The 22,988-nt window shown below is 32.3% G+C and overlaps 1 protein-coding gene across 1 annotated transcript in view; it reads right to left on the reverse strand.

Annotated features, from left to right (window-relative positions):
- The window catches only part of LOC107437330 (collagen alpha chain CG42342), a gene marked incomplete in the record, with an annotated part of 82,765 nt that overhangs the window by 20,874 nt on the left and 38,903 nt on the right, over window positions 1-22,988 (reverse strand). The window contains 8 exon segments of the mRNA XM_043050262.2: window positions 819-845; window positions 1,685-1,738; window positions 14,578-14,658; window positions 16,910-17,041; window positions 17,687-17,722; window positions 20,122-20,166; window positions 20,264-20,362; window positions 21,481-21,534. Coding sequence (XP_042906196.2) covers window positions 819-845; window positions 1,685-1,738; window positions 14,578-14,658; window positions 16,910-17,041; window positions 17,687-17,722; window positions 20,122-20,166; window positions 20,264-20,362; window positions 21,481-21,534 — 528 coding nt within the window.

Below are 22,988 nucleotides of genomic sequence, written 5' to 3' on the forward strand. Positions count from 1 at the left end.
TACGCAACTGAAACCGGTTTGCATTTTTTAACACTCGTGTATCAATGGGTTAACATTGCAATGCAATACGTTAAAAATAAATAAAAACTGTATAAAAAAATCTCCTGAATAAAACTCATTACATGTATGTTTGAACATAAAAGTATTGCACGCAAACTCGAGCAAATCATGTTATTATTAAAACACCACAGTGCGTCCAATAATTTGATCTAATTATTATAATATACTAATATAATGCACGGTATAATAACTATTCTATATTCATATAATATATCGTCCAATTTATCGAATCGTCGAATTTATATCATATATCGTCTCATTTAAGCAATTGATACACGAACGTAAACCAGTGCAAACCGGTTTCAGTGGCGTAAAAACAATAAAGCTGCATAGTATTACCAGATAATTGAGATTTTGCACAGAATCTTATTGTGGGTTTAATAATTTGGCTAGGGAATGTAAGTCCCATAGAACACCTTTGGGACGAATTAGAGCGCAGATTACGTAACCAGCCAACTCGACCCTCCTCACTGCAAACACTCACTTCAGCTGTGATGGAAGTCAATTCCTATATTACAAAAACTGGTGGAAAGTCTTCCCAGAAGGCTGTCATCGATACAAAACCAACATCATGTTAATAGGCGCGTCAGAACGCTCCAACACTGGGTGTCTGGATACTTTTGGCCGGATAGTTTATTACAAACATCAATAAATCTCATGGGGGAACATGGTAAAAGAAAAATAATCCATACTTAATCCTACACACTATCATAGACATAATAAAATAGATATATATTTTAAAAAAAAGTTTCCCTTACCTTCATCCCGTCCAGTCCGGGTTGGCCCTGCATTTAATACAAACAGTCAAAAATAGATGACACTGAAATTATTTACACTGTAACACCAACAATTTGAAGAGCAAATAAGCAGACATGCAACATATTAACAAGCTCCCACCACCGCTTCTAAGCACAAAGAATAAGGAAGAAGTTAGTGTAATGCACAATAATGAGCCACTCATGTAGACTTTTAAGGAGTTAAATTATTATCTCCATTGAGATCATTAAAGCACTTTTGAGATAATTCAACTTGTAAGGAAACTTATAGAGATTATAATCCCATTAAAACTTATCGCTGAAAAATCTTTTTCTTTTCTGGGAACGAAATATTTTTTTAGACGTTTAAAAATCATCCTATCCTATAAATATCCTAATCCTATCCTTGTTTATATCCTAAAGTAGCAACAAAGTGCTTTCAATTTAGGAAATAATTTAGATTATGGCCGCTTTTAGTGTTATTTCTTATTTATTCTTTTAAATTTGCAAAATATAATATCATATTGGGTCACGTTTTTTTCCACAACATTCACTTCATAAAACCATTATATTTAATAAAAATATATAAATGAAATATCCAATAATTCTTTGCAGCTTAAAATGAATGAATTAAGATCATACTTGAAAAAGTGTGTTTATCTCTAAATTTGTATGCCAGCAATATTATTCCAATATTTATCTGTGTATATTAATGCAACATTTCCACAATAATTTATCAGGTTTTCAGTATCTATATTTATACTGAATCCATATGCGCTAGTGATTGAGTGATCTCAAAAGTTTACATAATACAATTTTTTTTTAAAAAATGCATTGAAAGGCATGAATGAAGTGTGCAAAACACATACTATAAGTCCTGATTTACCATCAATTCCGTCTTTACCAGGAATGCCATTCAGACCCTGCAAAAGCATTTATAGAAATTAATAAACCCGAAAAAAAAGGCAAGGTCATTCATGGAAAGGAAGAGAATACTGATTTTATCTTACCCTTTCCAAAAGAAGGATTTAAAAAATGTACTTAACACCCACGCAAAATTCCCCTCATAAGAAATTCTTTTTTTTTTCATTACTGATAATTTCCATTTTAGATGAATTTTATAATGTCGTTAGGTAACATTGATATTATCAGTAACGCATTTTACCAGGATAAAAATCTCAAATTTAAACCATTTATGAGATCAACAGCCAAACTAAAAAGTTTCATTTCGATATTTGAAATTTAACTGGGTCATCGGGCTCATTGACTTTGAGCCTTTCATTTTGCTTTGAATGTGTTATTTCGTATTCGCGTAATTATATCTAATTACCCCGATAATTAACGGACTGTCCACAATCGGAGCCTTGGTGAAACGTGTTTTTAGGAACACTGTCAATTAGGCTAATTACCCAGAGATAATTCATAATATATCACCGAAATGAAACTTTTGCAGTTTTTCTATCGATCTCAGAATTTCAGCTTTTGTAACTTTTAAGGGAATCAGTGAATGAGGGCTTTTATATATTGATTTGATTTTATTTAATATAGAGGAAAACGTGAAAATAGAACACCCTGCATAACTGTTTATCAAACGATCAAATTGCCACGTACCCAATCTTAAATATGCTTAGTGCAGACGATATTTTATGATACGAAACGAGATATAAAAAATATAAATATACTTGAATAAACCAAAATAAAAAATATACTTGAATAAATCAGATTATACTGATGTGTCCAAATACAATCCTATTTAAAATATTGCAATATAAAAGCGAATGATCTAGTTATTCTTTAAAACTGGCATACCAAATAAATCGAATACTTGAAGATACTTCTTAGTAGATGCAGGTTCTAATATTTTGGAGATTTAATTTAACTACAGAAAATTCATTTATTTTACAGATCGCTCTTGATGACAAATGGGTTATTCTTAGAAAATAAAAAAGTATCTAAAATCTGTAAAAGCATAAAAGGAAAAAAAAAATTGGTAGATTATAGATTTTGATGAATTTAGCGATAAAGAATGCAGCTTATAACTATTATTAATAGAGTTAATATTTAAAAAAATATTTATAAAAAAAAATTTGATCGCTGAAAGTTGATCTCAGTTTACCTATTGGCAAAATGGTTGTTGTCTAATTTTTTTTTACCCTCTTTATTTGTGATATTCACCTGAATTAGTATTGAAAATGATCCAGTTTGTTAGAATTTCTGAATCTTAATTAAAACAATAAAAACAGAAATATCGTTTAAATGATGAAATTCTCTTTCATTCACAACTCAAGAAGTATTTATGGGAGGTCCCATATCTAAAAAATAAACTCACCAACTTAATGCATATCATAATTAAAAGTGAAAAAAAGAATTCTAAAAAAATTATCAAACAGCAGCGGTCGCCATAGCAACGCATGCAATGACGACGCATGCGCACTGTTTTCTATTATTCTTGAACATAGTTGAAAAGTATGATGACGTCCAAATTAGGTAAGCACGCCATCAAACCAAAAACAAGACCCATATTGAACCTGTATGATGTGTAAATAATTGTCGATGCAAAATTGTACTTTTTATGCATAAAATATTATTATTTCTCTTTTTTTAAATAAAATCGGACTATATTCACCAATATATTGTAAAAACAATAAACGAATGAAGGGAAGGAACAATTTAACTTACTATGGACGAAATAACTCTCAATTGTAATCTTCGGTTCCATTCGTTTCACACCCAGAAAGAAAAAAGGTTAGTTTGGCAAGCTATTATTGTCAGTTATAAGATAGAAGAAATATATAATTAACACTGAAATTATTACAATATATTGGGAGCAGTGGCGAGAGCTTGTTTCTTTTAGTCAGAAAGAACGGCACACACACACAAAATTATCTAAATAACATCAAACATTAAGCAACGCATATCATGCACATGCTATTTTTAAGCCTTAGAAATTAAAAACATAATTTAGATTTATGCTTTCAACAGATAGTTATCATTCATACCTTTCACAATTATATGTTAATTTCTTAAGATAAATTAAGAGCAAGAAAAGAACAGAATTTATCATGCAACATACACTAAGTTTCATTACGATTAGTTTGAAAAAAGTATGAAAGTTCAAAGTAAAGAAGGCCTAGAATAGTCACGACTTAAAATTCGTATTTTTAGAATTTTTGTTTAAAAAACAACAAAATACATTTGGGACTAATATGGCAAAGGACTAATTATTGGGACTAATGGGCAAAGGAAACTGAAAAGCATCATTAAAAACATGTTAATCAAATCCTGTTAAAACGTCAAAACCTGTTTCATGGAAGACGAGAAAGGAATCTTCATCCTGCCATCAAACTGGTTTCAGTGCTTCTTTAGTAGTGGTTCCTCATTTCTCTTAGCTTAAAAATTATTTAGCTTCGGTAAAGATCCTGTATTTCACATTAACGGTATGGAATCCTCATCACAAATTTTCTTCTTCATAAGAAACCTCGCTACTGTCTACTATTAATATGTTCTGAGCTACACTTTTATGATACGTAATTATTTAAAGTTGATTTTCGTTTTCAGGGAGGGGCATTATTTGACAGGTTTTTATTGTTTTTAATTTTGCAGTAATATTGTTCATTTGGTGATGGCTTGTGCAAATTAACAATGTTTCTACTTCCTCTTAAATGGCACTAGAATAATGACACTTCCACTTAAATGGCACTACGTGTAAAAACTACTTAGGTCATCAAAACGGAGATTTAATTTGGTTTTGAAATGTTTGAAAAGTTCTGATTTCTTATTAAATTTTCGTTCTTATCAATGAGGAGTTATTTTCCCCAGTTATCCCTTTTTCCAGAAACCTTCATTTTTTAAAAAAAATCATTTTGGGATTTTTTTGGGAGGTGGGCAAGGCTGGAGCGTGATGTAGGAATCTGAGATTCGCTTGTGGAACGATTACGGCGATGAATTAATATCCGCATACCAAAATGAGGAGGGGGCGTTGGGTTAAGTAAAATGATTATAAACAAAGAGATTTTTGATTGCGGTGGCTCAGGGGATAGAGTGTTCGCTTTTCAATGCGGTGAAACGAGCTCGAATCCCAGCGATCGCTGGTAGATACGAATTCCGCACCCGGCTCGCATAGACCGCAGTACTGATGTAAAATATCCTCATGGGGTAGAGTCCCCTTGACCTCAGTCTAACCGTGGGAAATTCTCTCCATTTATAGCAAATGTGGGTTAGTTTAATCAAAAAGTCCTCCGAGAAGACAACATTTCGCTCAATTCTTGATCCAGATTGTCGTAAACCCGAAATTAGGACGGTTGCTCAACGACGGCTATAAAATATAAAAATAAAACAAAGAGAAATAGCGATTAAAAACAATAATTCCATTGGCCTCCAAATTCAGGTACAACCTCCCAGAAATTACACTAGCCTCCAAAAATTAAGGTACAACCAGTTTTTGGTGTCCAGTTTGAAAAAGAATGAACAAAGAATCAAGAAATTCACGGGGAGTGCGTACTTAACTGTTTTTTTCTAGATTGCCACACAGAAGTAAACTTAGAAGAAGAAGAAAAAGACTCATTTCATAAAATATAGTTAGATGCAAAACATCGTGGTTAAAACATTCCAAAAATATAAAGGATTGCATCCATTAAATTATCGGGGGTGAAATTGGAAGTAAAGACTGGAGGAACCCTTTTTTCCAGCTCATGTAATAACTGAAGATGAGGACTTGTAGCAATGGCTTGCCTTCTAAGGTAGTAACAAACATTCGTTATGAGATTCAAATCTGACTAGAAAATCTTTCAGGTGAATATTTTCACATTCCAAAAAATTCTTAACATGTTGAGGTTCTATGTGCCCTCGCTCAGAAAATGAAATCAGTGGATCCTTAAATAAAATCCCTAAAAAAATTAAAACGAAGAATTCGTAAACATATCTCTGTACTCAAACCAGCAATGCCTTTTTTAAAGATAATGTGTCATGTGAGCATTTATGAAGACCATCAAACTTACGCATCTATAATTATATATTTCTCGGACAATGAAGGGTAAAGATCTCTTCAAATAAAAATGTCAGAGCCACTGTGGCTCAGAGGAGCGCTCACCTACCAATGAGGTGATCCAGATTTGAATACCAACTATAGCTGGTAGATAAAAGTTCTGTTCCCGGCTCGCATCGACCACAATACTGACGCAAAATATACTCGGTAGTAGACGGATAAAGGGTTAAAATTTACTTGGCGTTAAGCGAGCCATGAGAGTTCCTCCTCATGTAACAAAAATGAAAAGTTTCCTTGAAAATGTTCCTTCGCGAAGTCTTGTTTGTTCTCCATCCAAAAGTTTCCTTGCCTTTTGGGTCATTTCACAAAGCTACAAAGTTGAACTTTATTATAGAATAAAATAAATGTATCAACAAAGCTATCAAGCTACCCATGTCAATCAATGATATCAGCCATAATCGAAGCAAAAGTTTGATGGTTTGAGAAGACATTATATTGCACGGCCGTAAGACCCCCAAGTCTTTTCAAGAGGCACTTAGCTATTAGGGATAAATCTGGTGTTTTTAATGGACCACAGTCACATTTTCTGAAAGATATTAACCATAAATGACTATCTTGGTCAATGGTCATTACATAATCCTTCCTTGTTCCAACAAGAATGACTTTACATCTGGTTCCCCTGTACACATGTTTGTTCTACTTAAAAATTTTCCTTGTTTTGGTGCAAATCATAGTTACTTAAATTTCTACGTGGCGATTTTAATTTATTTTATAACTGGCGTTAAACAGCTGACCCAGTTCTGAGTTTGCGACTTTCAATGCTGAACTCCTTAGCCTTGTAATTTTGAATCCAACCCAGAAGACAAGGGAACTTCTGGATTAAGCATTGGGTCAGACTAGCCTTCGCGGAGGACTTTCGATAAAACCAACCTGCATTTCGCGTTACATGAAATGGTAAACTACGAAAAACTTCCCACGTTTAGATTAACGGCAAGAGCACTCTAACCCATGATTCGTGACTGACGATATTTTACGTCAGCACTGTGGTCGGTGCGAGCAGCGAGCAGAATTCGCATTCCAACCACCGCTGGGATTCGAATCTGGGTCACCTCATTGGGAGGCTAGCGCTCTATTCCATGACCACGTCGTTTCTATGTTGATTTGTTTTTAAAATAAGATATAAGAGATATAATTATTTAGTTATGATGAGAAAGAAGCACTTCTCCACCGTGCGTATATGTATTAAAAAGTACTTATGCGCATTAATACAGGGTGTAATATTAGAGTACGGTATTGAGAGTACGTCCTTGGCCAATGAGAATCAGAAGGCTCGTTTTATATATGATACTGTTGGTTCGTGAAGAATATATCTATGGTAACGTTGGAAAATCCCCAGAAGTGGCAAACCTGGTCAAGATTCAAGTAACCTATTTGCTTAGTTTCGGACGTCTAAGACCCTTATGCAAATAAAACAAATTAGATCGAACTACTGGAAGTCTAAACTCACAGCCTTCGAATGTGGACTGTGACGTTACTATTCACCAAAGTCTATTTGATACCTCCGGAGAATATTAACACCGAGGATGGGGAGAAGACCGGTTCCAGGCTTTTGACCCTTCCCTTTCCTCCTCTTTTCATTTGTACAGGAATGTGCTACAATATTTTTCCTCTTCTTAATATTTTTAGTATTTAATTATTAAAAAACTTTTTTTTAAATTTCCATTACGCTTTCTTTTAGAACTATTTTTAATGTTGTTTACAGTTCCATGTAGTTTTCTAATTACAAAGATTTTAATCTATTTGAAAATCAAGACAGAAACTAACGCACTTCCTTCTGCTATGACTCTCCTCACGCTAATGGGGAAAGCATGCGAAGTGTTGCCATAAATAGAGAGTTCTGTTCTATGCCATCTCTAATCCATTTCGATTGACAATAAAACAAAATCTTAAACTCGCAACACCCTAAGTAAGCGGTGAAGGAAATAGATAGGAACGTCACAGAACAACGTCAACAACGACACCTTCCCCAAAGCATTCCAATAGTAAGATGATAGGTAGGTAGGTACCTTATTTAATTACTTCACACTAGAGCTGCACAATGGGCTATTGGCGACTGGGAAACATCCCATAGGATGATCCGAAGACATGCCATCGCAATTTTGATCCTCCGCAGAGGAGATGGCTCCTCTGCTTTGGTACAGTCCGAGAACCTGCTCGCGAAATCGAGCACTTTACGATAGAAAACATTAACGAGGATCAATACCGCACACTTTCAGTCCTTACGCAGACTGATCAAAGTGGTCACCCACCCGCGCACTGACCGCAGAAATTATGCTTTACTTCAGTGTTCTACTGGGAAGCGTGTCTTTACGATCAGTCTACTGCGGGACAATATCAAGAATTTTAAGATGTCATTGAACATGAAGTGACACATGTTTTTCGCTGAATTTTAGTAACGGAATAGGTCATTTAACTATATTAAAAGTCTAGATTGGATAGAAAACAATCTGAAACGACAATGGTTTTTGGTTTAAGAGTAGATAAAAATGTAAGATAGGTTAATGAGTTTCGCTCTATTGTGTTGATTTCTACGGCATCCGTCGTTAATCTTTCGAAATTTAATATTTCATTCATTTTTTAGCTGGTTATCGCAATTAGTTGAGAGAGAAGCTGCTGCTATTCATATGGATTTATAGGATAGAAGATAATTAAAATTATAAACTCAAGCAAAATAAAAAGTTATTTACTGAAATTAATTAAAATTATAGTAGGTTTAAAAAAATAATACATAGCTTCTGTTTTTTAAGTTTTTTTTTTAAACAGGTTTTTTTAAAAAAAAAGTATTTTTAAAAAAGTTAAAGACTGAGTGATTATCCGATTCTTTTATACAGGGTAAAATTTTTACAAAGAATCTAACATACATTTTTGAAATCTTTAACAAAAGAAGTTGAAAATAATAAGGGTTGCAAGTTGTTACAAGTGTAAAAAAATTATACAAAAAAAAGAGATTTAGTAATTAAGTATAATAACATATACTAAATTTAAAACAAAAATACTATTAATTATCAGTCAAAATAACAAACTATCATATTTTTTGCGTGTGAAAATGTTGGTAATTCCGGTACAGTTATAAAATTATAATTAAAATTTAAATATTTAAAATTTATAAAATAATAAAAAACAAAAGTTTATAAATTTATAAAAAAATTTCATTATTAATAACGATTATATGCTATGAAAACTTTTCTATGCATGTACATTTTTAAAACACTTTCTATTATTAATATATACTATAGCTTTACAATTTCACAATTATACTTTTTGTATTAAAATTTTTTTGTGAGCTTCAAATAAATATTCAAAAGCAATAGAACATAGTGCTTTGTTTCTGTCTGTTGATTACTTAATAACTATACTCTATAACAAAAAAATCGACGCACTAAGGAGCAATCATCCGATTGCTTTGAAATTTCGTATGCATGAATGTTTTGAACAGATATAGCTGGAATGATGCCGACGTATAGTCTTTAGCGACGAATCCCGCTTCAAACTGTGTCCTGACGATCATCGAAGACGTGTTTGGAGACGCACAGGGCAGAGGGCGGATCCTGCCTTCACTATTGCACGCCACACCGGCCCTCAACAAGACATTATGGTCTGGGGTGCCATTTCCTTTGACAGCCAGACCCCTTTGGTCGTCATTAGAGGTACACTTACTGCACAGCGGTACGTCGACGACATCCTAAGACCTGTTTTGCTACCGTTCCTTTTGTAGCGCCCTGGGCTGGTTTTTCAACAGGACAATGCCGGACCATATACGGCACATGTTGCTATGAACTGTCTGCAAGCTTGTCAAACTCTTCCTTGGCCTGCCAGATCACCAGATCTCTCTCCCATCGAGCATGTCTGGGATATGATGGGAAGGTGATTGTATCTGGCACGGAATGTTCATGACCTCGTTTGACAATTGGATCTAATTTGGCAGGAAAACCGCAAGAGACCATCCGGGAGCTTTATTGGTCTATGCCACGCCGTGTGGCAGCTTGTATCCAGGCTAGAGGCGGGTCAACACCTTATTGAACTTGTTATTCAATTGTTCTGAAATTTTAATCATTTACTATTCTGTACATTGTCTTCCTATCCACCAATTTTCGTTTCAATCGGACAACTTCTTCTTGGTGCGTCGATTTTTCTGTTATAGAGTGTATTTAAATGCTGGACTGTATGAGGCATTCATATTACTGGAAATTCATGATAGCCTGAAGGAAATATCCTATCATTTATATAAATAAAAAAGATTCTTATATATTGTATATGAATATAGACTAAAGTAAAATAATTGCTCTTCGTCTGTCAGTCTGATGTCAATGCATTGAGGGTTAAAATTATTGTAATAGGCAGTAGTTCAAATATAAATTATAGGAAATTAGTATTTCCCCATTAATAGATTATCTGTCCCACTCTGTTATTTTTTTTCAGTTAATGTATTTTGTTAATGCAAATGAGAATCCAGTTAAAATTAGATCCTTTTGAAATGTGATAAATTATCGAACGCGTTGTTTCAATGCAATTATATCCTAATTGAACTGTTATAGACCAATTAACATCGATTGCGCTTTAACAGACAATTTTTGAATAATTAATAATTATAATAAATTTCTTTTATTTAGCAATTTATCTGGCACACTGCAAAATGATTTTAAAATGTTTAAATATTAACCTTTTACTCACCACACTCAGAGTGGCTGTTGTCTAGCTGCAGCTTAAAGATTATTAAAATAATCACCATTTTGTAACAGTGTTTCTCAAAATATAAGTAACTTTTCAAAGTTCGAATGTCAAACAACTATTTAAGATATAAATAAAAAGTTTTCTTAGTCAAGCATTTTTTAGTGCCCTATCTAACAAAATTTCTTAAAAAATGCCTAATGTTAATCTTAACAAATCTTATTCCTAAAAAATTACATAAATTTTAAAAACAAATTTTCGAGTATATTTCGATATTAAAGTTATGAGACTAAAAATATCTTTTTGTTTCGGAATACTCAGATGAAAATTTCCTCATTTTCGAATAATGAACAATAAAATTAAGAAAATAAATTTAAAAAAAAAAAAGGTTTCATAATTGTGCATCTATATTTATCAGCAACTTTATAATAATTCTAAAATTATTAGATTTTATATTTTATTTTATAACCGTCGCTGAACAACCGACACAATTTTTGGGTTTACGACTACTAATGTTCAGCTCCGTAGTCTTGTGATTTTGAATCCAATCCAGAAGACAAGGGAACTCCTGGATAAAGTATTGGGAGAAATTTGTCTTCGCGGAGGACTTTTTGGTGGAACTAACTCGCATTTGCGTTACATGGAGAGGAAGATTACGAGAGCCTCCCACACTTAACCTGACGGCGAAGGGACTTCAACTTATGATCCATCTACCACTGAGGATATTTCACGTCAGTACTGTGGTAGGTGCAAGCCGGATGCGGATTCGTATGGAACAGCCATCGCGGCTCAAAACTATTAGGTTTTATTTTTTATTTTATATCCATCGTTGAACAGCCGACCCAATTTTGGGTTTACGACTACTAATGTTTAACTCCGTAGCCTTGTAATTTTGAACTGATCCAGAAGACAAGGAAACTCCTGGATGATTACCCCAAGAGGTATGATTTGTTATGGGAACATNACTTTGAGACTCGACAGATTTAACGTGCATCAGTCACCATTTACTACACAGGGAGTCTATGGCCGTTATGGAATCAAACCGAAGAAGTCTTGGACATGGGCCCAGTGCCCTATTCCGGCTTAAAACTATCAGATTGAGAAAGTTTTCGTTCTTCATATTCCTGTCTTTTCATTACCCTCTTATATTGAGCCCAAGATGGTCGTTCAGCAACAAGCAAAAATACAAACACTCGCAAAAAGTACCGTGCTGACATAAAATATTTTCAGTGGTATAGAATCCTTTTCTGTTGGGATAATCGATTATAAAATAAAATATTCAACAATTACTACTAGAATTTTTTTTAAATTAAATTTGTTTTTAAAAAAACGGGTAGTAAAATTAACTTGTGCAATTTTTTGCATGATGCAGAGTTTTTTAAATTTCAACACAGTTCAAAATGTTTTTCAAATGCTTTTCTACATCATCATATCTGGCTAGACAGCCCAGGGTGGGCCTATGCCTTCCTTTGAATTCGAATCCACTTCTCTCTACTTTTGACACTTGTTTGCCACTTTTTCTCCTTTAGAGTAAGGAAATCAGTCTCAACTAAATCCAGCCATCTCAGCCTGGGTCTACCTCTCTTCCTGTTCCTTAGGGGTTTGTGTAATAGAATTTTCTTTAAATTTGAGTCATCATTCCTTCTGAAAATGTGAACTGCCCAGTTCNATCTCAGCCTGGGTCTACCTCTTTTCCTGTTCGTTAGGGGTTTGCGTAATAGAATTTTCTTTAAATTTGAGTCATCATTCCTTCTGAAAATGTGAGCTGCCCAGTTCATTCGATTTATTTTCTACACAGTTCGTATTATTTTCAATATACAGTTTATTTTTGAGCCGCGATGGTGCAGGGGATAGAGCGTTCGCCTTCCGATGAGGAAAACCGGGCTCGAATCCCGGCAATGACTGGTCGATACAAATTTCGCATTCGGTTTGCACAAACCACAGTGCTGACGTGAAATATCGTGGTAGGTGGATCATGGGTTAGAGTCCCCTTGCCGTCAGGCTAACCATGGAAGGTTGTCGTTGTCTTCCTCTCCATGTAAAGCTAATGTGGGTTCTCCATCAAAAAGTCCACCACGAAGACCAACTTGTTTTTTACTCTTTTATAAATTTTATTTTTTCTCATTTTCACTGAATTATCAATCCCTCTGTTTTTAAATCTGGAAATGCGCGTTTTTAATATTGTGTCTACAATTTAAAGAAATTTCATACAGATAATAATTCAGCATAAAAATTGTGATTATAGTAAAATTTTTGAAAAAGTAATATCTTTCAAAGAGGTGTAGTTTTAAAACGTGGCATTAAAGATATCAACGACTCCATTTTTTTTAAAAAGAAAAAGAAAACTTTTAAAGGGTTTATTTATAAAATGAAAAAAATTTTGAGGGGCTAGATTTTGAGACAAAATATGTCGCAAAGGTTCCGGTTAAAATTTTAATGAAAGGTCCGTCAATGCATCCAAACCTTTTCTCAAAATGTTGACAAAACTTTCTAACGTCTAGTCAGACAATTAAAACACAATTCTAAAGTCTAATGATTAGATACAATGTGTGGCATTAAACAAAAATCTTAGCATAGATGATGACATTTACCCCACAACAATTAATCAATAACTACCATTTCAATAATATCTTACAGTTACAGGGGTCTGTTTAGAAGAAATTTGGGTCCGTTAACGGACCCTTCACAAAATATCTTTTCATAAAAACGGACCCTTCACAAAATATTTTAACTTAAAAACGGACCCTTCACAAAATGATTTTTCTTTTAATCGGACCCTTCACAAATTTGTTTATCTTCATTATTATTTTGTTAATCGAATAAACCCTTTCCAGGGCAGAAAACAAGAAAGATGGATGTAAACGAATTAAGTTTTGTCTTCGGCAGACGATTCTTCCATTATTCGTCCGAAATGAATATTCTGCGTTCAGCAGTATAGGCTAAATACCAAATATTTGTATGTTTCATCGCTAATTTAGTAGGTAAAATTATTGTTTATTTTTTAAAATTTAATTTTTTTAATTATAATTTTACAGTGTTGAGCATAATCATGTATGTCTTTACAATTTAAAAACTCCTTGAAAAGGTTTTTTTTTTGCAATAACGGACCCTATTTGCAAAAATTCATAAAAGCGGACCCTGGTTGAAAGAATGTGAGTAATATTTTCACAATTTCACGAAAAACGGACCTTTCACAAAATATCTGGACAGACCCCTGTCTTAGGAATCGTTTTGCACAGGGGGGAGTGAAAAAAGGCTCAGGGAATGTTATTTCGGAATATTAATAGATAAAGTGTTAATCTAGAAAATTGTCGCGTCAAGTTTTTAATTTTAGATTAATATCCTTTGCATTAGTTTTGACACAATGAATCTTATTGTAAGAGATCAAGCTAAGAAATAGAGCATGCTTTGGTTCCTTTTATGTTAGTCTTGAAACAAAGAAACTTATAATAGAAAAACAAGAAAAAGCTTTGCTTTATTTTACTTGACATCACCAAACTTATAGTATACGTTGACTTCCTTCATTATATTTTTGAAACAACGAAATTTAAAATAAGAAAGCAAGAAAAAAAGTTTGTTTTATTTCGCCTGACGTCACCAAACTAACTATAGGAGAAAGATTTATACGTCGGTTTCTTTTATTATATTTTTGAAACTAAATTTGAAATAAGGAAAAAAAAAAGCTTTTCTTTATTTTACTTGACATCACCAAACTTATAGTATACGCAGTAGTATACGTTGGTTTCTTTTAATATATATTTTGGAAACAAAATTTGAAATGAGAAAAGAAAAAAAAACATTGTTTTATTTTACTTGACGTCACCAAACTAACTGCGGGAGAAAGATTTATACATTGGTTTCTTTTATTTTGTTTTCGAAGCAATGTAACTTAAAATAGAAAAGCTGCATGCTTTGTTTTATTTTTGTAGACGCAATGAAACTTAGTGTAAGAAAACAAGAAAATAAATACTGTTTTAGAAACAAAGAAACTTAGTTGATTGTTTGAAGCAGAGCCATTCCATGCAGCAAGCAAATGAGAGAGAAAAGTACCCTTTTTCCTCTACGCCCCCGCTCGCCTTTATCACCCTTGTCTCCGTGTTCGCCAGGTGGGCCGGGGATGCCGACATCACCCTACACGCATAATAAATACTTATTTTAATAAAATGCATTCGAAAAAAAAATATTTAACTGCTAAGTAAATTGTTGTTGTTTCTAATGTCACTTGCCAAATACCAGCAAGCGAATTTAAGGCAGTGGGTGTGTTTCTTGTTTTTCAACGGCGTAATCTATGGCCAAGAAAACGACTTCAGCCACACACACGTCACAGCCCGTTTATAGGGCAGATTCATTCATAGAATTCATGCATCCATTTATTCAGCCACAGATCGTAATTCTGAACTGAACCAGAGAAAGATCCATTTCCAATTCAGTACTGGTTTGTTATGACTGTTTATAAAATAATCTCAATAAAAGGAATGATGCAATTAACGAAAGAAAAAATTTTATCAGCTTCAAAAGGAAAGAGAGCTTTTCAAGAGCTCAAAACAAAGCGTTGATTATCAATACCCTTGTTTTGAACGCTCAAAACAGATTTTGCCTCTTAACTTTTGAAGCTAATAAATGTTTTCAAATAACAAATATGTTTGACTGTTTAGTTTCGAAACCAACACTAATATTAAAGTGTCTTTTCATGGTTATTTTTCACTTGACTCATCTTTTCAATAACAGCTGAAATATAAAAAATTCATTTTTATTTTGTGTGGAACTCTTAAACTTGTGTTACTACTCTTAAAAAAAAAGAAATGCGTTGATTCACTGCGATACTATTTATGGTGATTTTTAGTAATTTGCATGAATTATTAAATGAATTTGAAAGATTATGATACAAAGCTGAAATTGCTTGTAGCCCATGAATAATATATAAAAGAATAAGAAATGAAAGGTTGCATTGCAAGAGATTATCTTTGAGGAAGTGAAAAAAATTATTTAGTGCATTTGGCAACAACAACAAAAGCAGTTGACCATCGAAAACCCTTCTCTTTTTTGGCAACAAATTGAAATGCCAAGAGTGCGGACGCTGTGCCACAAACAATTTAAGTGTGAGTTAGGAATTTATAGCCTTCACCAGCTTTTGGAACAAAAATAAAAATAATCTTCATGTGATACAGTGAATTAGATACTTGAATTCACTTAGAATCTGAATTGACTAAATTGTCTCAAGAAGCAAACATTATCCACTCATTTTTTACACCTGATTGCTCATCCTAATAAAATCTGAAATCCCAGAAGAAAAACAAAATCGGATTATCTCCTTGTTCAACTAGAGAGAATCGTGTTATCCTGAGAGGTAGTTTGATTTATGAAATTTAATTATCATATTAAAACAGTCAGATTGATTTGTAAGGGAAACTTTTTCAAAAGTCATTGCATGAGGTGCTGTGAAAATTACTTTTAAAATCAGCAAATGGACCTAACAGAGGGTGACAAAAAAGCAACAAAATAAAGCACAACTGTCACAAAAAGTTCACTGTAACGGCTGCAGAGACCAAAATTAAAGACAACAACTTAATATCATCATCAGAATGTGATCACACTCTTTGCATTAAAATCTGTTTCGTTGAAAAAAGAAATGAAATATATCATTATATATATATATATATATATATATATATATATATATATATATATATATATATATATATATATATATATATATATATATATATATATATATATATATATATATATATATATATATATATATATATATATATATATATATATATATATATATATATATATATATATATATATATATATATATATATATATATATATATATATATATATATATATATATATATATATATATATATATATATNTTAGATAAGTTCAAAATGAAGAATAAAACAAAGAAAAATTAAAGATATATGAAAAAGGGGGAAATAATAAGTAAAAAAATAACAAACAGTTTAAAAAAAAAAAGGATGAAATTTTATTTAAAAGACCGGGGAAAAAAACCAATATCAGAAAGCACTATGTTTTACGGATATAATCGTGTGGGCTGATGAAAAGATTATATCTTTTTTTTCTTCCCGGTCTTTTAAATAAAATTTCATCCTTTTTTTTTCTTCTTTTTTTTTAAACTGTTGTTTGTTATTTTTTTTACTTATTATTTCCCCCTTTTTCATATGTCCTTAATTTTTCTTTGTTTTATTCTTCATTTTGAACTTATATAGATATATATATATAAAATTACAAATAAAGAATTTATACATTGTTGTGAGGAAAGTAGAATAAATAATATACAGTTTGACAAAAGATTTTTTTCCAAAAAAAAAAAAAAATTTTATTTTGATGCATGGTAAATAATATCGCTACCTTTCTTCCGGGAGGGCCAGCGGGGCCAGGAGGCCCAGGGGGACCAGGAGGGCCTTCGATGAATCCAGTGGGAAATGCATTGCCATCTAAAGTTGTTGTAAGACCTCGATCACCTTTGTCACCTTTTTCACCCTTCAACAGAAATTTCAAATATTTTAAAATCAAACAAATAAATAGTTTTTTTTTTCTTTTTCAAAGGAAAAAAAAAAGCGAGCACCATAGCATCATAAGTGCCAAAATGTGCACTTTATAAACACCCATTTCAATTATTACTTAGACTCAAGAACAATATTCATGAAGATATATGTTGAATTTGCATTTTGCATTTTATATTGGATTGATTATTGGACAGTTGAATGAATAATTATAATGGATTCTACTGACTATCTACAGCAAATAAGACGTCAAAAAGATTAGTAATCACTAATAGTAACTGTAATTTAACGAATAATTAGTTTCGATCGACGATAAGTTTTTATCTATAGCAAATAAGCTGTAAATAAGCTGAATAAATAGCAAATAAAAATAAAAATTAATGATGAGTTCTTTGCCAAGCGGTTTACAGCTGTAATAAATGAGATAGATGAAAATTGAAGCATAATCATAAATTCTGTCTACAAGGGATTGGAATTAATAATAAATTCTTTTGACAAGAGGTTAAAATGAATAAATAATGATAGTTTTTTTTGAAAAGAGGTTTGTATCTTCATGAAATAATCAAGTGAAATGAAAGAATAATTATGGATTAGTAGTAAATAATCAAAATGGAGAAAATACCTTCGGTCCTGGAAGTCCGTCCTTTCCCATCGGACCCTGCACAAAGAAAAACACTATTCAGTCGCACTCTTTTAAGACATCAAATGAAATGAAATTTTACCCATCCCATATTTTTAAAAAGATCATACACCTTCTATTTCATTCTTCCGTAGTGTGATTTTACTGGTTTTGTTTTATTTTATAGTGAGGAATTGTTCAGTTCCTTTTTTTCAATTCTTAATATCCTGTATCTTATTCAAACTTTCAATCGTTAATAAAATACTCTTTATTCATCAACTCAAGAGTTCAAATACATTTTTTTTAAACTTTTAGTGGAAGATACTTGATGTTAATACAGTTTCTCCAAATATTAATTCATTCATTAAATTTAATTAGATTTAGTTTTTTATACGGGAGAAAAAATTGCAATTATTTAATAAAAAATAACTAAAATAAAATTTTTACCTAAATAGGAATCTACTTTTTCCTTAAAAAAATTATATTACTTGAGAAAAAGAACATTTCGCGAATTAAAAAAAAGGAAACGCAATTTGTATTAATTTAATGAAGGCCTTTCTTTTTCTTACGTTAAAAAAAAGCCTCACTACCTTAATAATAAAAAAGAAATATTTAAGGTCAAACAAAATCAAGATCACAATTAATAAATTAGACGTGTTTTAAATTATGCTTACTTATATAACCTGACAATTTTTGAAAATAAAAAAAACTGCTGGAAGTATTTTTCGACGTTCAAGTAAATAGAATTTGGAGAAGAACAAAAATAGAATTATGCACCAAAACATAATTAGTTTTATTAACATCCAAAGGTTAAGATGCGTTAGACACCCAAGTAGAGATAACACTACTAAGACTTTTAAAATATTAATAGAAATATAGTTAATATTAATAGAAATATTAATAGAACTTCTAAAAACGTTTTTTGAGAAATCTAATAACGTAAATTCACCGGAAAACGAGGAAATAATAATAATCAAAAGCAATTGGAATCACTCTAAATTATTTAAACTGTGTCGGTGCATGCCTTCCAATTTTGTGTATGATTTCAAAATGTTGCTTAACCCCTTGGGGACGAGTGATTGAGAAAAGCATTCGTACAAAATCGGAATCAGGATGTAATTAAATAAAAAACGGTAACTTAAATGTAGTCGTTTCTAATTTGACAGACTTACTTTGCTTTTACTTTAATTATTGTTAGTTTAATCATATATATAATCTATGTTAATTCAAAGTATAACTAAATAGTTTTATTTTGAACTAAGTATTGGTGAATTAAATAAATCAGACAATTATAACTCCACCCACAAATAAACTGCTAAAGAAATACTTTGATTACCAGTTTTATATTTTTACCCTGATTGATACGGTTTTATGCTGTCACGCATTTGTGACAGTCGGCGTGAAAGGGTTAATACTGATTCGTTGATTATTTATTTTTCACCGTACAAAAATCAGGTATTCAGCTAATGGTTAGTAAAAATAAATTTGTTTGATTCATTTACCAACAAAGCGACGAGACAATCAAAAAATGTAAATTGTGTTGAGCTCTATTATCGTTGAATAAACTTCCGCTTACATAATAGTATGGTTCAACTTAAACAGAACCATGCTTCAATTTAACATATTAAGTTGTAGCCTACTTGCACAACATTATGATTTAACGTTTGAAATGATTTGAATCGGTTATCATTCAATTTAATCTTCTTTAACCTTTATTAAACGTGATAACATTGAAGATAAACACCCTTCTATATGACACTTTATTAAGGTTGTAGCATAATTACGGGATATTATGATTCAACGCTTGAACCGATTTGTATTGGTTATCATTCAATTCATTATTTTTAACCTTCATTAAACATATTAATATTGAACATAAACACGTTTCAATGTGAAACCTTATTAAGGTTGTGGCTGTTGTTGTTAATTTACGTCGCACTAGAGCTGCACAATGGGCTATTGGCGACGGTCTGGGAAACATCCCGGAGGATGATCCGAAGACATGCCATCACAATTTTGATGGCACCCCCGCTTCAGTAGCCCGACGAACTGCGCGCGAAGTCGAGCACTTTACGGTAGCACAGTTTAACGAGGACCCATACCGCACACCCTCGGTCCCTACACAAACTGATCCAAGTGGTCACCCACCGGCACACTGACCGTAGCCAGTGATGCTTGACTTCGGTGATCTGCTGGGAACCGTGTCTTAACGATCAGTCCACTGCGGGACTAAGGTTGTGGCATATTAGTGGGGTATTATGATTCAACGTTTGAACCGATTTGTATAGGTTATAATCCAATTTACTCTTCTTTAACCTTCATAAAGCATAACAACCTTGAACATTAACAAACTTCAATGTAACACCTTATTAAGGTTGTGGCATAATTGCGGGATATTTGTGCTGAAATGTCTGAGAGTGCATCTAAATAATACTTACTACAGGACCAGGAGGACCAGAGGAACCAAGTTCTCCGGGAGGTCCCTGAAACAATTACAACTCGAGTTACTGTGTTGCGGTGCATATAGTATGAGAGCAAGACAAATAGAGCATTTTCTATAAAAGCTTAAGTAATAGTTACTGGTTCTCCGGGCAATCCAACTCTCCCATCAAATCCAGGTAATCCAGTAGGCCCTGGTGGACCTGGAGGGCCAGGTGGTCCTGGAACACCAGGCTCACCCTAGGAAAACGAGAGCAAATTAGGAGATCAATTGAGAAGTTTATATAGGGTATATAGTTTACATCAATTGAGAAGTTTATAGGGTCCTTACAGAACATCCTTTGTTCCGTATTGACTTCATTTTTGAAAAGGATTCATAAAATTAACATTAACTCTCTGGTGGTTAAAAAATACTCTGAAACTTTAAAGGAAATTTTTTCACTCTGTACTTTTAAAGGAAAATTATTTAAGGAGTCTTAGGGGGTTTTTATTAACAAAATTTTCGAGTTTTTGTGAAACATATGTGTGCTATAACCTTGTTTATCTTGAGCGATTTGACACCAAATGCTTGAAATTACACAAATAACTTCTTAAGTTTCAGCAAAAATACTAAAACAGACTCTCTGGAAAGTAACGCAACTATTATCTAAATTGGAATCGTCTACCAACTAACGCATTTTGTTTAAAGTTTTGTCTTTAAATCTCTTTTTCTCAAGTCAAATTTTTTCACCTGGCTTCTTCTAATAAACCTATTCAGTTAAGACAATTAGTTCAATTGTATCATCATGCTGAAGTTAATTCAGATTTTTTCTTTTTACAAAAATCCCAAAAATTAAACTTTTTCATTTTAAAAATAATTTTTATTTTTCAATTTTGAGCTAGTTGGTTGAAAATAAAAACATATTTGACTGCTGATTAAAAGTTATTTCAGGTCAATAACATGATTTTTGTGACTTTTTATCGAGCGCCAGTCTTAGCATCTTTTTTTTTTTTCAAATTTTATTCCTAAAGTAAATTATATTATAAAAGTTTTAACGATATGTCACAAAACTCTTTTATGTTAAAAACAGATTACGTAGCCAGTCAAATAGATCCTCCTCACTTCATCTGTGATGAAAGTCAATTCCTATCAAAAACTATATTGATAGGAAAAACAAGTCTTCCCTGACGTGTATGCAGACTGTCATCGATGCAAAAGGGGGATCAACATCATATTAATATGTATTGGTATACCACCTAATGTTCGGATACTTTTGGCCGGATAGCGTAGAGTAAATGGTATTAGTTTATAATAATATAATAAATATTAAATTTTATTCAAAACATTTGAAACTTTACAGAAATCACCTAACACTCACTTTTAATAAAAGCAAATCTCCAGGAGCTAGAGTCATACCTAAACTAGCAAGGCCCTGCAATATTAAATAAAAAATATATTTGCAACACACAGATTCGATTGAAAGAAATGCATTAATCAAAAAAAGATTCACAGAGATATCATCTTCCAAAATAATATTTAAAAAAAGAATACTTTATAAGAAAATGGAGAATCATTCTGAATTTATCTAAACGCCAGAGGTCATTAAAAAATCATCAGAGGTCATTGTTGACTCCGAGACGCTGAAAAAGTGTCGTAAAAAAATGTTGCAACACATTTATTTTCGTGACTATCTCTTCATTCTTCCGAAAATGCTTGTTACAACAAAATCTATTTTTTTATTGGTACATGTGGGGGTAATAAAAAAATAGATTGCCTTAAATTTAGAAAAAAAAATTCTTGGTAAGGAAAAGCTATAGTTTATGGGGTGCGTTAGGTGTGATCTACGGTAGTCAAATAAAATGAGCGAATCACTAATAACAGATGACGTCGTATGCTATTTTGTTTTTTATGGAATTATCAAAATTTGGGAGATATTATATGATAGAAATATTATTGACAGAGATGCCGACTTTTTCCGGATAGCGAATAAATATTTTCGAGTTCTTTTAATGTACGATTCTAGATTTGATGCATTAGATTCGTCTTACTGACATTCACACCTGAATAATTCGAAGTTTTATGTGATTTATTGCAGTTATGCCATTTTAAAAAGCTTTGGTTCCCTACCGTTTTCCATTATCCGGAGCATTTTTGTATGGAGAGTGGTAGGTACTCCCCGATCCATATAAATTGAAACTTTTATTTTGGGCACAGCACGAAATGCATTTTTTCAACTCAAATTGAAACCCTTTACGAACACTAAGTGTCTTGTACTCCCCGATCCATATAAATTGAAACTTTTATTCTGGGCACAGCACGAAATGCATTCTTTCAACTCAAATTGAAACACTTTGCGAACACTAAGTGTCTTGTACTCCCCGATCCATATAAATTGAAACTTTTATTCTGGGCACAGCACAAAATGCATTTTTTCAACTCAAATTGAAACACTTTGCGAACACTAAGTGTCTTGTACTCAACGATCCATATAAATTGAAACTTTTATTCTGGGCACAGCACGAAATGCATTTTTTCAACTCAAATTGAAACACTTTACGAACACTAAGTGTCTTGTACTCCCCGATCCGTATAAATTGAAACTTTTATTCTGGGCACAGCACAAAATGCATTTTTTCAACTCAAATTGAAACACTTTACGAACAATAAGTGTCTTGTAGTTTGAGATCTATTCAGGTGATATCTTCAGAGTAATAAGCGATAAAGTGAACATTTGTAAAACCACTGTTATAAATTTATAGGATCCGCGACAACCTTGGCAAAACAACTATTGACTTCTCAAAAAAGAGTATTTAAAAAAATGTACAAAAGATTTAGTCAATTAGATGACATTAGGAATTTATTTGAATATATTAGTTAACTCTTACT

This window comes from Parasteatoda tepidariorum, chromosome 4 (assembly GCF_043381705.1).
Source record: "Parasteatoda tepidariorum isolate YZ-2023 chromosome 4, CAS_Ptep_4.0, whole genome shotgun sequence".
Taxonomy (NCBI): domain Eukaryota; kingdom Metazoa; phylum Arthropoda; class Arachnida; order Araneae; family Theridiidae; genus Parasteatoda; species Parasteatoda tepidariorum.